General features: G+C 43.2%; 1 protein-coding gene across 14 annotated transcripts in view; it reads right to left on the minus strand.

The window, feature by feature from the left end:
- Nucleotides 1-25,547, minus strand: part of ZNF385D (zinc finger protein 385D) — a 528,097-nt gene that overhangs the window by 410,829 nt on the left and 91,721 nt on the right. For all 14 annotated transcript variants that reach the window (XM_078377266.1, XM_078377271.1, XM_073003387.2 and 11 more), the window contains exon 3: nt 3,236-3,514. In XM_078377266.1, coding sequence (XP_078233392.1) covers nt 3,236-3,509 — 274 coding nt within the window. In that variant the 5' untranslated portion in view covers nt 3,510-3,514. The remainder of the gene's footprint in view (nt 1-3,235; nt 3,515-25,547) is intronic.

Genomic DNA, 25,547 nt, shown 5'->3' on the forward strand with positions numbered 1-25,547 from the left:
ATACAGCACAATGCTAGTTTATTTGTTTTGGTTTAATTTGGCTCTGATACTTAGTAACATGCTTTTTCTTTAATAAAATAAAGATTATAAAACTCATTTGGTTTCCTGAACAGTACACTTGATCTTTCTGGTATAATTTTTCTGTGTATTCTTGTCGCCCCTTCTTGATGTCTTCTGCTTCTGTTAGGTCCCTGATGATCAGAGCCACAATGAGCTCCAGTTTTTTGTTTGTTTGTTTGTTTGTTTGTTTGTTTTTGCTGACTATATAGATAGAGCTTCTCCATCTTTGGCTGCAGAGAACATAATCAATCTGATTTCGGTATTGCCCATCTGGTGATGTTCATGTGTAGAGTCACCTCTTGTGTTGTTGGAAAAGAGTTCTCTTGACAAAACTCTATTAGCCTTTGCCCTGCTTCATTTTGAACTCCAAGGTCACACTTCCCTGTTGTTCCTTTTATCTCTTGGCTCCCTACTTTAGCATTCCACTCCCCTATAATGAGAAGAACATCTTTGGTGTCAGTTCTAGAAGGTGTTGTAAGGCTTCATAGAACTGGTCAATTTCAGCCTCTTCAGCATTGGTGGTTGGTGCATAAACTTGGATTAGTGTGATGTTGAGACATCTGCCTTGGATTCGTATTGAAATCATTCTATCATTTTTTAGATTATATCCCAATACTGTACAGCTTTTCCCACTCTCTTGTTGACTACGAAGGCTACTCCATTTCTTCTATGGGATTCTTGCCCACAATAGTATATATGATAATCATCTGAATTGAATTCACCCATTCCCGTCCATTTTGAAATACAATAAAAATATATACTCTTAAAAATTGGCATCAGGTCCCACAGTTGATATTATTTCAATTAAAAGCCTTCTGGAACAGGAAGGTTTTTACCTGGCACCGAAATAACATCAGTGTTGGCGCCAGACGAATCCTAATTGGGATGGTGTTCCATAGTCTGGGGGCAGCTGCCAAAAAGGCCCTTTGTCTGCAAGCCATCCCTCTTACCTCCTTGAGGGAGGGCTTTATAATTCTAGACTCTAGTCTCCAATGATTCAATGGGCTTTATCCAATTCCAACTTGCTACTAGATTTGAGCTATAAAAATCTTAACATTTATATTCATTATTATTCCTTTATTATTTATTGCATTTTCACACCACTATAATTTTTGTCTTCCAATGTTCTTACATGTGAAATAGAAATAGATATCAGTTCTGTCCCCATGTTTAACAAATTAAAAAAACATTGGATGTTACATGTACATGAAAAAAATATCATTTTTGGTAATTTTCTGAGTCTCATTTTGCCAAGACTTCCTGCCTCCAGCAAGGTTTCTTGGCTTTCTGAAAAAAGGAGAACCCAGCCTCACTTCTCCCTTTCCTTCATTTTTAATACTTTGCACAGTTAATTGCCAAACTCTGTGCAGCTTTCTGGTTTAATCCTGCACAATAAAGATGCCATCATGCACAGGAATTGTAACAATATGGCAGAGTTTGTCATTTTTCCTTCCCTTCCTGATGAATCTTTTGTGGGGGGGGGGGAGCTATTCTGCACAGAAATCATATGTGCAGCCTGGAATTTCCTCCAGAAAAATTACTAGAAAATTTCAGATAAATCCTACAAGAGTTCCTCAAAATTTCTCAGGGGAGAATTTGCTTAGGAAAAAGAAGATATTTCCCTTTGTTTTTCTCAATAAGAGACACATTCTTTACTTAATCACAGCACAAAATGGAAAGGGAGAGAAATGAGAAAGGAATTAGATAGTTTAACACCAGGACACTGTAATGAATTATAAATATGAAACATCTCTTACTATAGACAGCTTGGTGAGTGCAGTGCCGCTAGACAGACAAACAGTAAATGGACAAGTTAGTTCCTCTACTTCTAGTACATTCAAGCAATCAGGAAAAAAAATAAAGTGTTAAACTATAATTTATTGTTATAGGGATGCACGTTAGCTTCTCCCAGATTTCCCTCCTTTTCAGAAATGGTAACATGGAAATGGCACCTTTCGCTGCTATTTTCATTCTGTCACACTTAATCTTATCTCGGGTTTATCAAAACAACCTACATTCATAAACCACAGTTTTCATAAACTTGTAGGTATCACAGTTAAGGCTAACCATAGTTAGTTCACATTTACAAGTACTGTAATGCCAAATTATGCATAGTTGAAAATGGAAAGCCAAATCTTCTAAGTCTCTTTTTGGGTAAACTGGACAAGGAGAAAAAAAGCAAGGAATAAAAGACCCCATTGCTTATTTCCTTCTTTTAGAAAAAAATATTGGAAGAAAGTGGATCATGTGAGAAGAAAAAGAACTACTCTGTGATGGTACAAAACTAAAATTACATCCAATCATCTCTCACCGTTTCCTTCTCCAATGAATGTGCCCTCTTCTTGAAAGTTTTTGCAAATGGGCAGCAGTGCTTTTTATGAGAATTCAGTAACATAGCAAGCTGCCTCTTAAATGCCAATAGCAACTGTTCAATTGTCCAAGCAACTGGTCATTGCATGTGGGGGGGCCTTCAACAATGCTTTTTTTGTCTTTCTTGCTGAAGGCAGAGAATTGTCAAGGTGTACGAGCTTACACTGGCTGTAGTGAGAATGATACTGCAAGAGCAAAGTACTAAAGACTGTTCCAGAGCAAAAGGTTAAAATGTTTTTTTCTCATGCTTCTTGGCTAAACTAAGCATTTTACTCTGCATCTGTTTTGCCACAAAGAAACGCCACACAGATCTTGAAAAACCAAGTTTGTATTTATTATTTTGCAGCTCTTTGGCCAAACTAAAGCTTCTGAACACCCTTCAAGGAAAGCCCCAAGGAGCATTTACTGCTGTAGCCTATACACTGTAAAAGCATGTAGAATGGCTGGAAAATCCTGTTCTAATCAAGCCTGTACCTTCCAAGTAAGGCACAGAATGCAGAATGCCATCACAGCACAGTGACATGAATATTTAATTGTAATCATTTGAACTATAATTTCTTTTGTCTAACAGGTTCATTACTTACTCTTTATCCATAATATCTTTACGCTGTTTAAATTCAATACCAGACACTGCATCACACTTATAAATAATTCAGTATATCAAAACTGTGCAAAGAGAGCAAGGCATCCAAACAGACTCAAAAGGAACTCAGGCAGTATTTCAAAATCATACCAATATATCTTCAAAAACACATCTGATAAAGCATAATAGCTCTCACAAGAAGGAATACAGCAAGAAGCTTACCATGTTCGGTTTTTAGATTCCCATTGCTGAGCTGTTTCAATCGTTTCTGGTGTGACTTCCCATTATAGTGGATCTGTGCCTGAGCAGCTGAGTTCAGCTGAATGTTGCACACACTGCACAAAGTAAAACTGGCATGTTTCTTCTCTCTCTCTTTCTTTTCCTCACTGTCATCAGGTGTTACTTCTGCCACATTTTCTCTTTCATGCAAACAAGTGAAATCTGCAGCACAGGGGACATTGTCTTGGGATGAACTAGGACTCCAGGGTTTCTTCATAGTTTCTAAGATAAGCAAAAGGAGGAACAAATGAGTGATGCACAAACCACATGTTAAGGATTTTAACCTGTAGAAACCTCTACGGTTGAACCCAGAGCCAGTGCACAAGACTATCTCATATAGTATTTATTTATTTGTTTGTTTGTTTGTTTATTTATTTATTTATTTATTTGCTTGTTTGTTCATTCATTTATTTCTATATTGTGGACTTAGTGCTGGGCACTAGTCTAAATGGCTAACAAACTGAATAGAAAACCATAAATAAGAACAAATCAAAACCCATTCACTTCACACCCACATTACACATCAATAACTTAAAAGCAAAAGCAAAGCATGCCGCCTATATACCACCACATACCACTTAAAACACTCGCTGGGTAGTTTACAATTTAATTATGCAGACTACACATTGTCCCCACCCACCCACCCCCAGAAAGCTGGGTACTGATTTTACCAACCTCAGACGGCTGGAAGGCTAAGTGAGCTTCGAGTTGGCTGCCTAGGATTAAACCCGGGCCATGAGCACAGTTTTGCTTGCAGTACAGCAGTTTAAACACTGTGCCATGGGGCTCTAAGACATATACCAACAATTAAAACTCAAATGGCCATGTGAGCATTAAATGGGGCATATTCCATTTGTAGTATGAATTGATACAGTTCATTCTGTTATTTTTCCCCTCATTCCTTGTACCATATGCAAAACCCCAGCCAGGGCTAGCAAAGGAAAATATATGGGCACCTAGAACCATGTCCATCGTGATTGTTTTCTACACAAAATGACAAAAGGCATCTGAACTGGGGAAGTTCCTGCTCTTTAATAACTTTTCCTCTTCAGACTCCTTGGTCACCACATGTATAAAACAATGACAGAGGTGGTGGGGTATACACTCCCTGCTACCTGTTTAGATGAAGCCAACAATACCCACATCTGAATAGGGTTATGGTTCTGTGAAGCAGTCAAAAATTCTTCTTTCTTATTGTTAATTGTCAAATATCTGATAATGAATTAATTGTAAAATTTAAAACTCATTATTCTCTCTTTATTTACTACTTACTCTATTTTTGTATTGTAATTTGTTACTGGTTGTCTTATGTAATATTTTTGTGTTATTTTATTGTATTTATGTTACTCTGGAAGCCACCTAGAGTGGTCGTATAGACCAGATGGGTAGGATATATATAAACAAACAAACAAACAAACAAACAAACAAACTGAATTTGAAGATATACTTCAGCAATCCACATTTTGCAGTCTTAATAAACAACTAAGACTTTCATTTTATTTCAATTGAAAAAGACTTTTTTTAAGGTCCTTAACCGTCCACTTTGTGTATAGACACAGCATACAAACAGTTAATAATCTACATTTTATTTCATTTTCTCACAGTAGAGCTGATTATATTCAGAGGTTTTTCTCATCACCATCACTCTGTAATCATGAACCTTATTAGCTGCAGGGAAATGCTTCAAAATGTTAAGTACACGTTAAAGGCTGAGATTCCAATAATGAAATTTAAAATGTATTAATGTCTAGGAATAAGTGGCAAATCTTTATGCAACAAGTCCAGACTCCTGAAAGCATAGCTGTGTGTTGTCATGTGAAGGGCAGTGAAACATCTGTTCATTTTCAGGATAAAGATCCAAGGAATAAAAGTATACAGGCTCAATAACTCGATAAATTAAGTTGGATACAACAAATTTTATGTCATGACTCGATGAATTTCCAGTCATGTCTCTGTTAGCAAATTGCTGTACAATTTGGACAAGCGGGACAGTATTTCACATCAATGTAACCACAGTTACATACTGTGTAAAATTGAGCTATTACCCATTTTGAGCTGAATAAAATACTTTGAAAAGTACAGACAGAACTTGTGCTAATAGTGAGAATTATAAGAACAGATAGCATTTTCAAATATATAAAAAGGAAGCAATCAGTCGTTTATTCATGGTCAAAGACCAGCAATATATTAGAATTAAAATATAATTTCCATAACCTCTAAAAACAGGTGATCCATTATAAAACATTAATTTCCATGTTAACATTTTCTTTTAAGACATCTAATAACATAGTAAACAAGCACAGATAAAACACACACCAAAAGCCATTGAAGATTTATTGTCATAATGTTAGACCAGGGCAACCAGCAGCCTCACAAGAACAGGAGGTTATGGTATGATATTACAGCAGCACAATATTTAGCCACTTTGAGAGTGATATCTGGGACTCTGTCTGAAAGCAGCAAAGTTATCTAGAAATTTGTATTTCTCCCAGGAAATTTCTGTAGAATGGATAGTAGGAGAGACCTTCGCAGATCTTGATAAAATGAGCACTGTAACAAACATGTCCCACAGATTTAATCTTTTCCCCATTGCAGGGGCATAAACATTCAGTGTAGGGGATACCTTGAAATCTTCCTTCTAAAAATTTAGAGGCCAGGAGATTGAATCTCACTAGAATAAAGGCTCTTCTGAACTTAGGGGGTGTTAAATTGGACAGATAGACAGGAGGTTTAAAGTTTCGATTTCGTACTGCACTGCATTTGTCCAGCAAGCCTAAGTGTTTTTGTAGTTTTATATCCTGTATCCTTTGTTTTATGACTGCTTTAGCATTTGCGTAACCCATTGTTACAAGAACGCTGGGAGAAAAGCTTATCTGAGTCAATTCCATACTCAGGAAACGTTTCCATTCCGAGTAGGAGGTGTCTAATAATATCAATGGTGTCAAACCTACCAGGCAAAAATTAACTTTAACCAATAATTAAGCATCTGAATCTTAGCTTGTGCTAAGATCTAATAGAAACTAACTCTGCCTCCAACCTCAGTGTTCTGTTGGCAGTGCATGAGGGAACTGCAAAAATAGCCCTCAAGAATTTTGTCTATACCAGCTCGAGGTGATGGATGTTGGAGTGCGCAAATATTTGGGAGCCATAGAGCATTTGGGTTATAATTTTTGTCTTGAATACTTGTAACACAGACGGCACATACTGTCCCCCTTTGGTGCAAAAGAACTTAATTAATACCGTGGCACTTTTCTGTGCATTAGTTGCTGCATAATTAGTATGGAGGAGGACCAAGACAGAACAGAAAGGAAGCATTTTAACAAGACATTAATATGTGTTTATCTTATATACTACTTTTATTTCAGTATAGTGAACCAGGGAGGCTTACAAAATGGTTAAAAAATAATTTGTTGCAATGTTAAAATTTAATTAAATATGTCATCATATTGCAACAACCATGAAGTAAGATAAAAAACCATTCAAAACCACATTATAAAAATGAAAGTTAGTATAAACACTGCTTCTGTGAGTCAGTGCTTAAAAATACTGTACTAGATACATGTATACTGTACAAATTTTATGAAGATCTATGAAAGAACTGGAGATCTATGAAAGAACCAATTTCTCCTTTGATTGCTCAATACTTGAAGGTGTCACAATTTCAACTATTGTATATACAAAGATGCATGTTTCTGAAAGGTAGACCAAAATGACCATATTCTAACAAATTTATCAATGTAGAAACAAGTCTATTTTCAGCCAAACATTCTAAATGATTTTCAACTGAGGGTGTGACTAAATTGCAATACAGTGGTGCCTCGCTTAACGAGTGCCTCGCTGAGCGATGAAATCGCTTAACGAGGCACTCTGGGCCATCGCTGGAGCATTCGCTCAGCGATGGCCCCTATGGTGATTTTTCGCTGTGCGATGATCGCTAAGCGATTCGCTTAGCGATTTTCGCACAACGAAGCGGGGGAGAACAGCTGATCGGCGGTTCCAAAATGGCCGCCGGAAGGTCCGCGCCGCATTTTCGCGCCCTGCCCTCGCTTACCGAGGGCGCGAAAATGGCGGCGCTATGGAGAAACATCGCTTAACGGTGAGTTTTCAAGCCATAGGAACGCATTGAACGAAGTTCAATGTGTTTCTATGGCTTTTTTTATTCCGTTTAGCGATGTTTCGCTATAGCGAAGGTTAATCCGGAACGGATTAACCTCGCTATGCGAGGCACCACTGTATACTCCTCCAATTACAGTACTCCAGGTTTAGCACAATGCAAATTGATTCAAAAAATTGCGACTTGTTGCAAGTGTGGGGAAAACTCACACTTTTCTTTGAGGAATCATTTCTTTTTGAATACCCATCAGGAGGTTGTTTGTTTTAAATTGCACTACATCACATTGATTTTTTTACCCATTTTTGGTTGTGTGAATTGCCAGGTCATCATATTCTGCCTATAGGGGTGTTCCCTGTGCTGACATCTTAGTGATATGTTTGTGGTGGCACAAGATGCTGTCCCATTGGGAAATCCTGCCTGCTATTAACCATGTTTTTAAACAGGCCATTCGACTTTAGCGCTGCATCACATAGACATTGATCTTTCTGTGTGCAACACTGATGCAGCACTATGCCATTTAGAATAAAAAGAAAATAAATTAATTCTGGACAAGATGGTTATGGACAAGGACAGAATGAAGCAGAGTCAGGACAGATTACTGGACTGACTCAGAATCAAAGTGCCAACCCTGGCTCTTTTTAAGGCCATTTGAAGAGTGAGGTAGTACCCTGTACTGAATCAACCCAGTTCAATTGAATCTGCCCCATAAGGACAGGGGTGGCAATACAAAGAGCATATGACAAAGAGCTCATGACACAATAATACCCTGACAGAACTCTCAGATTGTATGGACAATTTAGTTCCATCTTCAGACTATGTTCTTTTTTTTTTTAAGCAAGTTAGCTACAGAAAGGATAAGGCTGAGAACTAATGGAACTTGCATTTTTTAAAAAAAAGATTGTTTTTCTTAGTTTGCTGACTGAGGACTTTCTTGCTGCTTATTTTATGAATTCACTTTTTTCATGCTGGATTTGTTCTTTTAAAGTATTGTGTACCCTGTCTCGGGAATTATTGTGGATAATGGGGCAGTTTAAACATTTTAAAAGTAAATAAATTAAATAAATTCCTTTGAACACTATGCCCTTTTGCTTCTGATTCAAAATACATAAGATCACGGCCTATGTGTGAGCTCAGCCATAAATTCTTTATTCTTTAGGGAAACAATTATCTCAGTGTCATCCCAACCACACAATGAGAATACTGATTTAATACTGATCTGTAAAAAGATCATAGTTTGGTGGAATAGGACATGCTTTGCATGCAAAAGGTTCCAGACTAAGTCCCTACCATGGGCAGGTAGGGTTGAGAATGAATCCTGTATGAGTCCCGCTGCCAGTTGGTGTGTAATGCAGAGCTGGATGACACATGAGCCCTCTTCAAGCATTCTTGCCTGTTCGTTCTGAGAGATGGGCAGAACACCAAGCCCTTCTTCTCTCCATCATCACTATCTCCACATGGAGAACGGAGTGTCTGGCAGAAGAGAGGCTCTCAATTGCTCTCTCCAGGAGCAATAAACCTGAAAGCCAGGTTAATTCCTAGCTCCTCCACAGTCACTATTTTCATTTGGGAAGTAACGTGTCTCCACAGAAGATGTTCATAGCCATGTGCTTGACAGAAATGGGTGAGAAACAGCAGAACAGGGCTAAGATTTGTTTCTCCTTTCTTGCAAGGTGGTTGCAAGCATTAACTAAAATTACACTAAAATAATACTAATGAAACACTTCAAACTCTGAAAATTTGTTATATAAATTATATTCCAAGGTAGATAATTGTGTTTTGTGTGTCCTACATCTGAACAAATGGTTTAAATTGTGATTTTACAATTATTCCTTCCTTCAAGCACTGTGCTAACTATACATAATAGCTGACATCCAGTAGTAAGTTGCAGTTAGAGTAGCCCCATTGAGTCAATGGAACTTATGTAAGTATTGTCTCTCCAAATCCCATTGAGTCGGTGGGCTTATTCTAATTGTGACGTATTACTGGATTTCAGCCAATTGAGAGTGTGAGGAGAGCAAAGCTGATATTTTAAAGGTATTTTATAACCTTTCCACTCACCATACAAATGGAAGGGTACCTTCCCCAACTCCACACAATGCTCCTGTGCGTGTGCCCAACTCCACAAAATGCATGAAGCAAAGTTGGGTGAGACAATCAAGCTACTAAGGGTTGCTTACTCACCACCTGACACGTTAGAAAAGAGGGGGGGGGAAGATGATGTGTTTAAATTATACACAAAACTAAAAACCCTTGAAAGTAAAGGAAAGGTCCTGCCTGAGTAATCTGCTATTGTGAAGAGATACCTACACCTAAGCTGCTCTTTTCATGAAGGCCATGTGAGTTTAATGGATGTGCATGAGAATGAAACTCCTGAGTTCTGCACTAATTACTAGGTTGCCATGTAGAATTCACAAGTGGAATCATTAGTTTTCTAACAAATTATTCAAGTTTTATTATTATTCCTAGCAAATCAGATACCCATACAGAGTTACAGAGGCATCACTAACGTATTTGTTCCCAAGAAGCCTGCACTGTCAAACAGTCAGTGAAGGAATAATGATGTTGGAAGAAACAGGGATAAGGATTAAAGATGGTAGGCAAATGCCCATATACAGTATATGGAGCAAATATTTCAAGGAGCAAATATTTCAAGATGCATGAATGCTCTTCCCACCAGTTCATGGCAAAGGAAAAAAATAAGACCTGTGTTCTGTTAATAGAAGTGGGGTGGGGAGTAAATCGTCCTGAATAAGTGGCAGTGGCGGTGATGATAGAATCCTAAGATTTCAGCATGAGTAATGAAGAATGTCAACTTCTGTTTGTATTTTCCAAAACCAGTGTATCTTGTGCACTGAAAGCATTCCCCACTAGAGAGCAGTATGAATTTAAAATTGCAAAATAGTTCATATATGTTAAAAGTCATAACGTTTTATCTGTATCTGGCCTACAATTGTACAAATTTTTAGTCATTTCCAATATACTGTATAAATTATGTATATGTCTTAGTTAGCATATAAAATTAATAAAAAGCATACATACCTACTGGTAATTGGGCACATTCACATTAATGCACATAAAATATACATAAATGAGCATTAAACCAGGGAATGTATAAATAAATAAATAAATAAATAAAATATAAAATGTTATACATAGTTCAACCAACACACAGCAGGCTAAATTCAACAGTTCGTCTCAGTTATATTAAACCTACTGAATCAATGAGACCTGCATAATGTTGACTAACAATGCCTAGTCATTCAATGAGTCCACTGCAGGTGAGCGTAACAATTGGATTTAGCCCACAGTCACCAACTGGAAACTACAAATTAAACTGCTCTGATGGGAAATGATGTTTTGCAGCAATATTTGATTAGATTACATATGAAATGCTGTGTTGTTACTACTTGCTTTTTCAACAACTCTGTGCCTTCATTCAAATATTCTCAATAGCAGGCCCAATTTTGCAACTCTAACAGTAATTGTTTTCTACAGGTATTGTAACATGTCACTTTAGTTCAGTTCAATCTGTGTGATTATATTGTAAGTCCACTGTGGGGACTGGCTGGTTTGCACCTTTTCCCAGTGATCATATGATGTACATGCCATTGAGAACCAGCCTGTCTACCCACAACTTTTTGTGTGTTTGTGTGTCAGTAAGATCATTCCATTTTGGTTTAGTTCTAATGTGTGTGATTGATGGGATCAAACTAAAGCAGACGGCTTAAGATGTCCCTTTGCTTAAGCTACTTAATGATCCTGAGCAATGGAAGGCTTCCTTCCTGCTGACATGCAGAGAGGAAGGGAGAATATGTTTTCAGTTCTTTTTATTTGTTGCTAATGTATCAGTGATACTTTGAAAGCAACAGTTAAAAAGAAATGTACCCCTCTTCAGGGGAGTGGGAAGAAAGTTTTCAATTTCTCAAGATTATTATGTGGCTTAAGCACAGCATGGAGGAGGAAAGAGGAGAGGGAGCTTGCCTTTTTTCTTTCTTTCTTTCCCTTTCAAGGGAAAGAAAACTGGTCTACACATAGTGCTAGCGCTAAACAGGATTAGTTAAGCTGTGGTGTGATCAATCCTTTCATGTATATATACAAGCATGGCCACAAATGACATACAGCACCTCAGAGTGATCCTGTTTAGCATGATGTACACTGATCTAAACTGTGATAATTGGGTCATCTAGTTGCATACTGAATTTATCTAAATCCTAACAAGAAGTCAAATGTCTCCAAATTGTTGGAGGACATTGTAAGCCTTCTTTCACTCAATGACAGGGTTGTCATATTGCCTTTTGTTGTTGTTGTTGTTGCTTTAGGTATGCCACCTGGAAAGGGCTTTGATTATTTGGGAAGTTGTGGAATAGCATTCTCAGAGAGGTTTGATCAGGGCCAAGTTAATGATACTGTCAGCACCAGGTAAAGATCTTTGTTTACCAAGGTTTTTAAAAAAAATGTGTTTCACAGTCTATTAATCATGGCCATCTAATTAAACCCACCACTCCCCAGCAAGCTCCCCACACTACGTGGATCATGGCCCACCTGAAGGGAACAATTTTGTGAGAATGTGCATATATTTCCAGATACACAAAGAGAAACAGCAAAGCAAACATGAATTGGAAATGAAATGAGACTCTAAAACCTCAAATTTACTTAAATAGCCAGTTTTTAGCACAGACCTCCCATCCCTGAAGCCTTGTGCTCAGTTCCAGCTCAATAATGCTTACAAGTACAATGAACTGTGCTCGATTGTATTAGCTGTATGCATTTTTTTTTAAAATAGGAAAATAAAAATGTCTCTTGTGGAAAACCAAAAAAAGCTGTAATTTCTGACATAAGTAGCACAGATAGCAATGCAGCTTCAGAAAAACTGGAGATGGGTATATTGGGAATTATAAATTATACTCCTCTCTTGAACTAATCATATCATTCCTATTGTGACATAAAGACTGTACAGTATTAGAGATAAAGGTAAATCTTTTGTTATAAACTAGTGTCAGGATTACTATTCTTTCTAATTTATTTATCCTGATCAGTTACATACTTTTACTTTATATTTTAAAGGTAACCAAATACAGGTTGTAGTCAAAATGTAAATAAACTACAAACACATGTTATAGAAATTACACCTATACTGTAGAAGAATAAAATAGGAATACACAAAATACAAATAAATAAAAACAAGGTAATTTTCTCTAGCAAATTTCAGAACAGACTTTGCTCTGTTCTGCAGATATATATATCTGCCAAAACACTGTACATAAAGGTAATATGCAAGGCAGCAGGTTTCGTAGCTGAAAATTCTGAACAAACCAAAGAAATGTTCGAGGAAGTAAATATGTTTAATATCAGATTGATTTATGGAATATGCATTGTTACTGTTTAGATCAGCTGGCAGATTTACAATGTATACTTCTAAGCATGTTTACTAAGAAGTTAATCTAAGTGATTTCAATAGACCTTAATCCTTTTTAAGCATATGGGTTTGCAGTCTTAAGGGCAGCACTGCAAAAACAAGGACTATGAACAAAACTAGAATTATTTTTGCCACCAGCTGGAAAATACGAATGCAAATTGACCTGGAAAATTCAGTTTAGTCTGGTTTTATGCCTTTAACAAAAGCTTGACATATCATCAAGATGGAAATTAGCATTGCTTACTGCTAATATGGACAGAGGAAGGCCCTAATTCATGTGTAGGAACAAGAAAGAAACAAAAGCACTAACATTCCATTTACCCCGTCATTTAGATCTACAGTGGTGCCTCGTTTAACGAGAGCCCCGGTTAACGATGAATTCGCATAGCGATGGCAAAAAAGCAATCTCTTTTGCCATCGCTTTGCGATGTTGCCTATGGGGAAAAATCGCTTTGCGATGTTTTCCCCATGGGCCCCATTTTCCCCCAGCTGAGTGGCGGGAGCCTCGGAAGGACCCTTCCGAAGGGTCGTTCCAAGGCCACCGCCGGGATTCCCCTTCGGAGGGGGCATTTTCCCCTAGCTGAGTGGGAGCCCCGCTGCTCAGCTGGGGGAAAATGCCGGCGGTAGCCTCGGAAGGACCCTTCCGAAGGGTCGTTCCAAGGCCACCGCCGGGATTCCCCTTCGGAGGGGGCATTTTCCCCTAGCTGAGCGGGAGCCCCGCTGCTCAGCTGGGGGAAAATGCCGGCGGTAGCCTCGGAAGGACCCTTCCGAAGGGTCGTTCCAAGGCCACCGCCGGGATTCCCCTTCGGATGCCTAAAAGGCATCCGGACCCCCGCCGCCGCCGCCGCTTGTATCCGCCCCGCGGCCGGCTACCCCTGCCATGGTCGGACTCTCAGGAGTCCGACCATGGATGGGGTAGCCGGCCGCAACGCAGATCCAAGCCGCGGCGGCAGGGGTCCAGATGCCTATCAGGCATCCGGGGCTAGGATCTGCCCCCCGGCCGGTTCCCCTTCCATGGTCGGACTCTCAGGAGTCCGGCCATGAATGGGATAACCGGCCGGGAGGCGGATCCAAGCCCCACCGCCACCGCCGCCGCTTGGAACTGCCCCCCGGCCGGTTCCCCTTGCATGGTCGGATCCGACCGTGCAAGGGGAACCGGCCGGGGGCCGGATCCAAGCGGCGGTGGCAGCGGTAGGAGCTTGGATTCTCCCCCCGGCCGGTTACCCCATCCATGGCTGGACTCCAGAGAGTCCGACCATGGAAGGGAAAGCCGGCCGGGGGGAGAATCCAAGCGGCGGCGGTAGGAGCTTGGATCCGGCTGGGGGCCGGATCTAAGCTCCTACCACTGCCGCCGCTGCTTGGATACGGCCCCCGGCCGGTTCACCTTGCATGGTCTGATCCGACCGGGCAAGGGGAACCAGCCGGGGGCCGGATCCAAGCAGCGGCGGCGGCGGTAGGAGCATGGATCCGGCCCCCGGCCGGTTCCCCTTGCATGGTCAGATCAGACCAAGCAAGGGGAACCGGCCGGGGCCCGGATCAAAGCCCCTACCGCCGCCGCCGCTTGGATTCGCCCCCCAGCCAGTTCCCCTTGCATGGTCAGATCAGACCAAGCAAGGGGAAGCGGCCGGGGGCCGGATCCAAGCAGCGGCGGTGGCGGTAGGAGCTTAGATCCGGGCCCCAGCCAGTTCCCCTTGCATGGTCGGATCAGACCATGCAAGGGGAACCGGCCGGGGGCCGGATCCAAGCGGAGGCGGCGGCGGTAGGAGCTTTGATCCGGCCCCCAGCCGGTTCCCCTTGCATGGTCAGATCAGACCATGCAAGGGGAACCGGCCGGGAGCTGGATCCAAGCGGCGGCGGGGGCAGGGGGGTTCCGAATGGCTTCCAGTGCTTCGCCTGGAAGCCATTCGGACACCCCCTACCCTGTCCCCGCTGCCGCTGAGAGCCTTCCGAGCTCTCAAAGGGCTTTCTCCAATGTGTGGTGGGGAAGCCCTTTGAGAGCTCGGAAGGCAAATGTCGGCGGTCGGCGGTGGCTTTGGGATCCATCCAAAGCCACCGCCGACTGCCGATATTTTCCCCCAGCTGAGCGGCGGGGCTTTGAAGCTCCCGCCACTCAGCTGGGGGAAAATGCCTGCGGTGGCCTCGGAAGGACCCTTCCGAAGGGTCCTTCCGAGGCCACCGCTGGGATTCCCCTTCCCCGCGGCCGGCTTCCCCGGCCATGGTCGGACTCTCAGGAGTCCGACCATGCATGGGGTAGCCTGCCGCGGGTCGGATCCAAGCCGGGGGAGAGGGTGGGGGGATCTGGATGGATCCCACCACCCTCCCCCCGCGGCCTGAGGAGGGTGGGAGGCATGGCCGGACTCCTCGGCAGGCACCGCGGCTCCGATCCGATCTGAGCCGCGGTGCCTGCCAAGGAGTCCGGCCATGCCTCCCACCCCCACCCCCACCTCCTGCGGCTTGAGAAGGGTGGGAGGCATGGCCGGACTCCTCGGCAGGCACCGCGGCTCCAATCCGATCCGAGCCGCGGTGCCTGCCAAGGAGTCCGGCCATGCCTCCCACCCCCACCCCCACCTCCTGCGGCTTGAGAAGGGTAGGAGGCATGGCCGGACTCCTCGGCAGGCACCACGGCTCCGATCCGATCCGAGCCGCGGTGCCTGCCAAGGAGTCCGGCCATGCCTCCCACCCCCACCCCCACCTCCTGCGCCTTGAGAAGGGTGGGAGGCATGGCCGGACTCCTCGGCAGGCACCGTGGCTCGGATCGGATCCGAGCCGCGGTGCCTGCCAAGGAGTCCGGCCATGCCTCCCACCCCCACCTCCTGCGGCTTGAGAAGGGTGGGAGGCATGGCCGGACTCCTCGGCAGGCACCGCGGCTCAGATCGGATCCGAGCCGCGGTGCCTGCCAAGGAGTCCGGCTATGCCTCCCACCCACCACCCACCTCCTGCGGCTTGAGAAGGGTGGGAGGCATGGCCGACTGTGCTTGCAGCAGCGGAAGAGGTGCCCGGTGGAGGAGAAGGCAGGAGCTGATCTGTCATTTCTCCTCCACCGGGCACCTCTTCCGCTGCTGCAAGCAACTTCGGGGCAGTCCTTTGGGGGAAGTCGGGCTGTGGAGAAGAAAGGCAGAAGCCCATCTGATCTCCCCCCCCCTCCACGCCGGGCAGCTTCTCCCGCTGCTCCCGATGGTTGGGAGGGGAGATCGGATGGGCTTCTCCCTTTCTTCTCTACAGCCCGGCTCCTCCCAAAGGGCTGCCCCGAAGTTGCTTGCAGCAGCGGAGGAGGTGCCCGGTGGAGGAGAAATGACAGATCGGCTCCTGCCTTCTCCTCCACCGGGCACCTCTTCCGCTGCTGCAAGCACAGTCGGGGCAGCCCTTTGGGAGAAGCCAGGTGGTGGGGGAGAAGGCAGGAGCCGATGCCGTCTTCCCCCCTCCCCCGAGGCTTCTCCCAAAGGGCTGCGCCCGATAGTGGGGGAGAAAACCGGATAATCCGTTCCTATTGGAACGGATTATCCGGTTTTCAATGCATCTCTATGGGAAAACACATTTCACTTAACGATGTTTTCCCATAGCGATGTGTTTTTTTGGAACCAATTAACCTCGCTATGCGAGGCACCACTGTATCTCACTACCAGGCATGCTGACATTTTACTGTCCTTCTGCTGATGCTTTTATAACAGCAGCACAGTATGAAAAGAGCCCCAAAATGGGGGCTCAAGACTCTTCAAAACTAGACTAAAGTGGCCAAAATAAGCAAGGAAAATTAGACCAAGACACCTGTGTAGCTGAATCCCTTCTAGAAGTATCAATCAGAAGTAAAAATGTTGGCCTGATTATCCCACAGCAATAGGTAATCAGTCCCAATGGTCTATGAAAATAAAGCTTGAAGTTATTTCCTCTTTGGTAGTCATTTTACTCAACCACAGATGTTTTTACTTTCTGGAGGGTGAAGTACAAAGTAGAAAGTTTACATTTCTACTCTGCTATAATCCCATAGAACAAGAACGGCCTATTACATCATTGTAGTTGAGAGTCGGCTTTTAGTGAGTCACATTTGCAAAATGTTTTCTTTTACCTGCTTTTTGTTTGTGCTCTGCACATGCCCTGGAGTGAGTTTCTCTCAATGCTTTAGAGATTTCCAGCTCTGATGGCTCAAGTGACTTCGTACATGATCTACACAGAAGATGACTCTGAGCCTGCCCACACAAGTGTTTGTCCCACTGTTTGGTGCACTGATGGGTCAGGATTAGTCCTCTCTTTTTTTCGGTGTCCACACATGGAAGTCACTGGAACAGATCAATCTGCCCCAATCTGCACCTTTCTGAATCCCTGTCAGGGGGTATTACTAGTTTGATGAGGTTTGGAGGGTTCCAGTTTAGTCCATTATCAGCTACTGCGGTCACTTTGAACAGACTAAACTAGAGGCTTGCAGCTCCTTCCAGTGTCAGTTTCTGGTATCCTGAAGCAGGCCACAAGTTGCTTTAGGATATCGGAAATTGAATATTTCCCCATATCATCTGCAATAGATCAGAAGAAGTAACATTTTTATTTAATCTGCTAGATCATCGCTGATGCAATGAATCACTTCAATTATTTTTTTTAATCTTTACCTAATGCTGCTTGAAACCATAGCTGTGGGCAGTTTCTCAATCAGCAATGCACAGAGAGGCAGAGAAAAATATTTTTAAAAATGTAATCAAAGTAATTTATCACATCAGCAATGGTCTAGCAGATGTAAAAAAAAATAATTTCACTTTCCCTGACCCTCCACAGATTATCAAGGGAAGCATGTAATTGACACAAAAGTTGATATGCCACTCAGACAGGAGAGGTGCACCAAACGGCACATCGCTGCTCCCCCTGATCTCAACCAATTCTACAGCCTGATCCAGCCTGCACCAGAATGGTCAGTCTGGACATGCCCTGAATTTGTATAGTGATATATTTTCTATAAATCCTAAACTTCTGTATTTTTAAAATTAATGTTTTGTTTTCTTATCATAGTGATAGGTTAATCGATCAACACACAAACAGCGTTAACTGACACAAATTACTAGCAGCAGTGAAAGAAATCCGAAGGGACAACAGGAAAAATTTGAATGGTACAAGGGCATTATATTAAGAATACAGTGGTGCCTCGCATAACGAGCACACCATTTAACGACGAATTCGCATAGCGATCCGTTTTTTGGGATCGCTAATGCGATCGCATACCGATGCCTAGATAGGCAAAAACTCGCTTTGCGACGATCGGTAAGCGTTTCGCTTACCAATCTTCGCATAGCGTTTTTTTTAAATCAGCTGTTCGGTGGTTCCAAAATGGCCACTGGAACACCCAAAATGGCCACGCGCAGCGTTTTCGCGCCCTGCCCTCGCTTACCGAGGCCGCAAAAATGCTTGCGCTATGGAGGAACATCGCATAACGGTGAGTTTTGGGCCCATTTGGAATGCATTAAACTTCGGGCTTTTTTGTCCCATATAGCAATGTTTCCTCATAGCGATGGTTAATCTGGAACGGATTAACCTCGCTATGTGGGGCACCTCTGTAACTCTAAATACAGGGGTGCAATTTCTCTCTTTTTTGCATGTTTAGAGGTTTTATATAGTTTCTAGTTAGGGTATGTAGAGTCCAATAATTATTTTGGAAACTCATGAAACATTTGGACTAGATTGCATCAGGAAGTTTTCTGCTCTTCAAACTTAATAGATTGCAAACAGTTATTATTTCATTTTATTTATTTTTAAGGAATATTTGGTCTGCATTTTAAACATTCTTACCTCTGGATGAATTTATATACCGAGTTGTAAGTAACTGGAGAAATGTAAACTGAACTACCATGCTATGTATACTAGGGGAGGATAATCTGGTATCTAATGGTTGTTCTGGGTTTTTCAGGCTCTTTGGCCATGTTCTGAAGGTTGTTCTTCCTAATGTTTCGCCAGTCTCTGTGGCCGGCATCTTCAGAGGACAGCAGAGAGAGCACAGGTTGCTGTCCTCTGAAGATGCCGGCCACAGAGACTGGCAAAACATTAGGAAGAACAACCTTCAGAACACGGCCAAAGAGCCTGAAAAACCCAGAACAATCATTAGATCCCGGCCGTGAAAGCCTTTGCGAATATAATCTGGTATCTCTTGATTCTTCCAAGATGGCGCCGATGATGGGCGGCTAACATTTCTGCCGCACCCGTTCCTTTCTTCTTTCTTCTTTTTAATTTCTTTTTTATTTTGTTTTCCCTCCCTTCTGTCCTTTTCTACCTCACTCTGCTTGTTGCATCTTTTACCTGGATCATCGTAGTCGTGCTGTGTTGGATTGTGCTGGCGAAAAGGCTGTTTCTGGAGGCTAGCACTACAGGACAAGCAGCGGGGCGAGTGCGTGAGAGTGAGCAGAGACCGACGCTGAGCTCGATTCACAGGGGTTGGAACTTGGCTGGCCAGTGGAGCTCAGAAGGGCATTGTATGAGATCGAGGGGGCCATGGCTAGAGGCTGCAGGAGACCGGCGAGGAGGAGAGGAAAGCCAGGGAAAGCCTGGAATTCATTGGAGTCCCGCCGAGTTGTTTGCAGCTGCTGAAGGACACCTGTGAAACTTTGGAGATGCCAGGAGGTCTTGCGGAGCAGGTTGTTGTGCCTGGGATTTCATCTGAGAGAGAGCTGAAAATCCGCGTGTGGGAGCTGAAAAAATCCACCTTGGAGCGAATAAACTTGCTGGTTGTGGGTCCTGTCTGGCTGCAACTGTGAGTCACCATGTTGGGACCTGAAAAAACTGTTCTCTGATGGAAAAGAGGGTCAACAGTAACGCTATTATCAGCTTTAATCCTTGTGCTATGATGTCTCCCTCTCTTCCCTGATGAAAGCTTTGAAGCATGCCAATTTTATAAGAACCGCACTCTTAGCTTCACGACTCTAACACCAGGACGGACAAAAGTCCAGGTCAGAGTGAGGCAGAACAGGACTATATGAGGGGGTAATTATTTAATTTTATTTAATTTATTTAATTTTACTTTAATATTTTTGTTAGATATTAATTTTTATTGTTAAATATTATTTGCTAATTTTTAATTATTGTTTTACTGTATCATTTTAGTGTATTTTGCTCATTTAGTTTCCTTTCTCCTTCCCTACTTTCTTACTTCCTTACTTGACATGGAGAGGAGGGCCTGCCCCCCCCCAGCGAGGGTTCTAATATCAGTGTGATTATGGGTAGAGGGAGATATGGCATTGGCACAGTGCCTACTCATGTTAGAAGAACAGTGAACAGATATTTGAAGGCTGTTCACTGTTCTGGCACTGTGACCAACTGCCAAAATCGAGGTAGGCAGACCAGCTGGCCCTCCACTCTAAAGCTGGTGCTGTTGAACGCCAGGTCTGTATCCAATAAATCCCAGCTCATACAAGATCTTATTCTGGAGGAGGATGCAGACCTGGCGTGCATAACTGAGACCTGGATGGGTGGGGAAGGAGGGGTTCCTCTGACCCTTTCCTGCCCTACTGGTTATGCAGTCCAGCACCAGGGTAGACTGGAGGGGCGGGGGGAGTTGCCATTGTTTATCAAAAATCTTTGGAGGTTACGAGGCGCTCCTCAGTGGTGAAGCCAGGCTTGGAGGCCCTTCATGTGTGGATTGGGGCCAGGGATGATATTGGGATCTTGCTGGGTTATTGTGCTCCCCGTGACCCAGCCACCTCCCTGCTGAAGCTGGTAGACTTCATCTCCGCAGCACTGGGAGTCCCTGAAACTTTTGGTCCTGGGTGACTTTGATATCCAGGGGGAGGTGGAGGTATTCGATCCAGCTCTTAAGTTCTTGGAAACCATGGCTTCCTTGAATTTGTCCCAACATGTGAACAGTCCCACACACGGGCAGCCATATGCTCGACCTGGTCTTCTCCACCGAGTGCAGCAAGTGTGGTCTAAGTGTGGTTGTCATGGTCAGACCACCACCTAATAAAATGTAACCTCGCAGTGGCACTTCCCTCAGGGAGCATGGACCTAATTTAATGGTCCGCCCTCGAAGGTTACTGGATCTACTGAGATTCCAGGATACCATGAGAGGGTGGACTTCCGGCTTGACGTCGCGACCAGACAGCAGCAGGAGGGCAGAGCTCTGTCCCCTGGGCTGAATTCTGACCCGTTTTGGGACACTGTAGGGTGTCGGAATCACCCTGGAGGGGTGGTGAACTGGGGGAGAAAGCCTGTTGATCACGGGGGGGGCAGCCACCCCAGTTCGATCCAGGAAACTCCCTAATCAGCCAATGGGCAGAAATAAGCAGCTTCGGCTAGCTTCCAAGTCGCTGGCAGCCGTCTGAGAGAAGCAAGGAACAGGATACCATGAGAGGGATTCCAGTTGCACTGTCTGGTGCTCCTGGTGAAGCTCTGGTTGACGGTTGGCTTTCTGCTGCCACTAGGGCCATAGACACCCTCTCAGGATCAGAGCTCGGCCAGGATCCTAGTATAATCGGGATCTATGAGCAATGATGCAAATCAGGAGATGGCTAGAGTGCATTTGGGGAAAGGAACTGATGGGTTATAATAAGATAGCTGTCAGGATCGCAACTAACCATTACCTGGCTAAGGTAAAGGCTGCTAGATGATCTCACTTCGCTGACCGGATAAGCAAAGTTTCCAATCAGCAGGTGGAACTCTTCCATATAGTTCGCGATCTATCCGGAATTAGTCTCGGTCTCCCACTAGCATCTCACCTGACCAATTTGCAGGGTTTTTTTATATCTCTCCTTCTTTAAATACAATGGATCGAGCAGAGATGTCCAGCGCTCTGCCTTGCCCGATGATTCTCGATTGCTTTTAGCCTGTGACACCAGATTTAGTGGACAAGGTGCTTGATTGCTGTCGGGCTACCACTTCCTGTCTTGACCCTTGCCCGGCCTGGCTAATCAAAGCAGCCAGGCCTGTAACAACTGAATGGGCCACCACAATAATTAATGGGTCTCAAGGAGACATTTATTAGGTCCATTAGGAAGAAATCAAATTTGGCAGCAGACAACATTGGAAATTATAGGCCCATCGCCAACATTTCCTTCCTCATCAAAGTGGTCGACAGGGTGGTGACAAACGAGCTTCAGGCACTTTTGGACAAAACCAATGCTCTGGACCCATTTCAGTCGGGCTTCAGGCCACGCTATGGTACAGAGACAGCACTGGTCACACTGTTGGATGACCTATTGATGGAGGCCGATGGGGGCAATATGTCCTTGTTGGTCCTCCTTGATATCTCAGCCACCTTTGATACCATCGATCACGGTATTCTCCTGGGGAGGCTCTCCGAGTTGGGAATTGGTGGCTTGGTGCTTTCCTGGTTCCGTTCCTTCTTGGAGGACCGTCCCCAGAGAGTACAGCTTGGGGAGAGAGTCTCGGCCCTGTGGAGCCTCAATTGTGGGGTTCCGCAGGGGTCGATCATCTCTCCAATGCTGTTTAATATCTATATGAGGCCACTGGGTGAGGTCACCAGAGGGTGTGGGGCATTGTGCCATCAGTACGCTGATGACACGCAACTCTACATCTCCTTTTCACCTACTTCAGTGGATGCCATTCTGTCCATTCAGCACTGCCTGGAGACTGTACTGCAATGGATGCAGCTGAATGGGTTGACAGAGGTCTTGAGGGTGGGTGGCCCTTCCATTAGCAGTTTAGGTAACTCCCTTTCTTTTGGGAGGACGACCCTTACCACAAAGAGTGAGGTCCACAGCTTGGGGATACATCTGAACCCGGCGCTTACCATGGAAACCCAGGTGGTGTCTGTGGTCCATTCCGCCTATTTTCATCTATGGCGGATTGCTCAGCTGTGACCATATCTTGATGGGGGGGCTCACTACTCTAGTCCACACACTCGTAATCTCGAGATTAGATCATTGTAATGCACTCTACGTGGGGCTGCCTTTGAGGTTGATGTGGAAACTTCAGGTGGTCCAGAATGCAGCAGCCAGGCTCCTTAGAGGGGTGAGAAAATATCAGCATATCTTCCCCACTCTGGCTGCCTTGCACTCGTTGCCCATCCATTTCCGCATTGATTTCAAAGTGCTAATGATTACATACAAAGCCCTAAATGGTTTGGGACCTCGATATTTGGCAGATTGTCTTCTTCCACCTAGATCTACCCGAAACACCTGACATAGCCAGCAGGAATGGCTGAGGGGCCTGATGCCGAGAGAGGCCCGGAAGGAAAAAACAAGTAACCGGGCCTTTTCGGAGGTGACCCCTTGGCTATGGAACCCTCCCAACTAAATTTCTGCTGGCACCCTTGCTGGGTGTTTTCAAAGGCCATTTAAAAACTTGACTCTTCAAGCAGGCCTTCCCTCTAGTCAATTAATTGATCTTTATTTTTCCTCCTTGAGTCGTGTCATCTTGGTAATATGTTGTTTGGAATTAATTGCTATAACTGTGTCTCTGACAATTTTTATACATGTCATATTGTTGTGTTTTTATCCATGTAAGCTGCCCTGAGTAGACATTGTCTGGGGGGGCAGGGTAAATAAATAAATAAATAAATAAATAAATAAATAAATAAATAAATAAATAAATAAATAAATAAATAAATAAATAAATAAATAAATTCTTTATCTGTGTTTTCCAATTTGGGATAAATTTAATCAAATTAGCTACTTCAATTAATCTCCCACCATTATCACATAATGTCTAAGCATATTTTGTTCTCTTGCAGACATTTCCAGTGGGATAGCTTTATTAGTCTACTTCAGCAAAAACAAAAGAAAACAAAAAAAATTTGAACTAGCTTTAATCTGGCATACCTTTAAGATAATTATGGCCCAGTTCTTAAAAAGAAAGGAGTAGTTAAGACATTTACTGATTCTTGTCCTGATGTTTGTCTACATTCATTCCATGCATTCATTAAAGTATGGGCTACAGTCCATAAAGGGTTATGCCAAATAAAACTTGCCAAGTCTTTTAGGTGTCACAGAATGTTTTGGTGTATCGCTTCCCTGCCATTCTATAGCTCTTATGGTCTGTTGTGTGCTCTCTTTGTTTTAAGAGAAGGTATAGCGATCCCTGCAATTCACTTGGTTGATTGAATGCTCTTTCTCCTTTGTTTTTAGATAACTTTTCTTGGCTCTTCAGTGTTTGGCTGGCTTAAGGATAAAGGGGCAGCCAATGTAATCAGACCTAGAGTCTATCTAGCTTTGTTTATATCAGGCAAAGCTGCTCCTTGAATGAAAATAAAATGATGGGGAAGGCTTCACCTTCTCTATATCAATACTGAATATCTGCTAAATTTTCTTATATCACATGTAAGAGCAATTCAGAAAAGAGAAGTTGGCAGTCCTCAAACAGAAGTAATATAATAGTATTTTAAAAAGTTTTTAGAATATTAAGAAATGAATAACCATTTACATATAAATGTAGATGTTTGCTTTAAGGAAATGTCTATGCACAGCAACTTTCCTAAGATTTTTACAGTTCAGTTTCAGTACCACAAATCATTTTAAAATGTGCATCATAATAACAATTACATGCTACCAAGTCAATTGTGACTTACAGTGACCCTTTCCAGGGTTTGTGAGGTAGTAAGTACTCAAAAGTGATTTACTATTCCCACCTCCTAGAGTTCTCTGCAACTGTACAGTTTGCCCAAGGCCACCCAGGCTAGTTCTTTTCCTGGGAAGCACATTGAGGAATCAAACTCCCAATTTCTGTCTCCGCAGCCAGATTCCTAAACCACTGTGCTATCCAACCAGCAAATGTGCATCATTTAAATACATTAAAGGACAAAAAGAAAGAGTTCTATGTAATTGGTTGTTGTGGGTTTTTCGGGCTCTTTGGCTGTGTTCTGAAGGCTGTTTTTCCTAACATTTCGCCAGTCTCGGTGGCATCTTCAGAGGAGTAGCACTCTGTGCTCTGGTGCAGTTTGTTTGGGAGTTGAGTATTTATAGCTGTGGGATCAGCTTTTGTCCTTTTCAGGAGATAGGCGGTTATGGTGATCAGTTTGTTTTTGTTGTGGGTGTATTGTTGTGATAAGGAGGAGAGATTATCTGTCACTGTGATTGATGGGTGTTGTTAGCTGGTCTTTTGTGTGTAGTGATCACTGGTCCTTGTGGCTGGGTAGAGTTTGTTGACCTTTTGCAGGCTGTATTTTTCAGTGCTGGGAGCCAAGCTTTGTTGAGTTTTAAACTTTCTTCTTTTTTGTTGAAGCACTGCTGGTGTTTGTGGATTTCAATGCCATCCCTGTGCAGTCTAACATGATGATTGCTGGTGTTGTCCAGTATTTCAGTATTCTGAAATAGAATTTCATGTCCAGCTTGTTTTAGGGCATGTTCAGCTACTGTCAATTTTTCCGGTTGTAAAATTCTATGTAATTCTTGTGAAAAGTGTTATCTGATAGCACAAAAATCGTGCAGTTAATTTTCTTTCAAATCCGTTCAAATATCTTGGCATAAATCACAATTAATATGCTTTGGCTCCATACTATAGTATATATAACAGAACAAACCCTTCATTCTTCTCCTCTGCCCAGCAGATCATTAACATTCTCCAAGATGGATTTTCACTTTTGGATCTAATTCTGCTCTCAATCTTAGTGAGTAGCAGACATTGTTAACCTATCGCTAATCCCAAAGTGTTTTTGGCTCAGTAATTTCTTGATGCTGGAAAGAACATCGATAGCTGCCTCACCAAATTAAAATATGCCACACTCATTTCTTTAATTGAGTTCTATAAAAAGAACTAAACACTAATCAACACCATATGTTATTTAATGAGCTAGTAATACATAT

The sequence above is a fragment of the Pogona vitticeps genome, chromosome 6, assembly GCF_051106095.1.
Source record: "Pogona vitticeps strain Pit_001003342236 chromosome 6, PviZW2.1, whole genome shotgun sequence".
Lineage (NCBI taxonomy): Eukaryota > Metazoa > Chordata > Lepidosauria > Squamata > Agamidae > Pogona > Pogona vitticeps.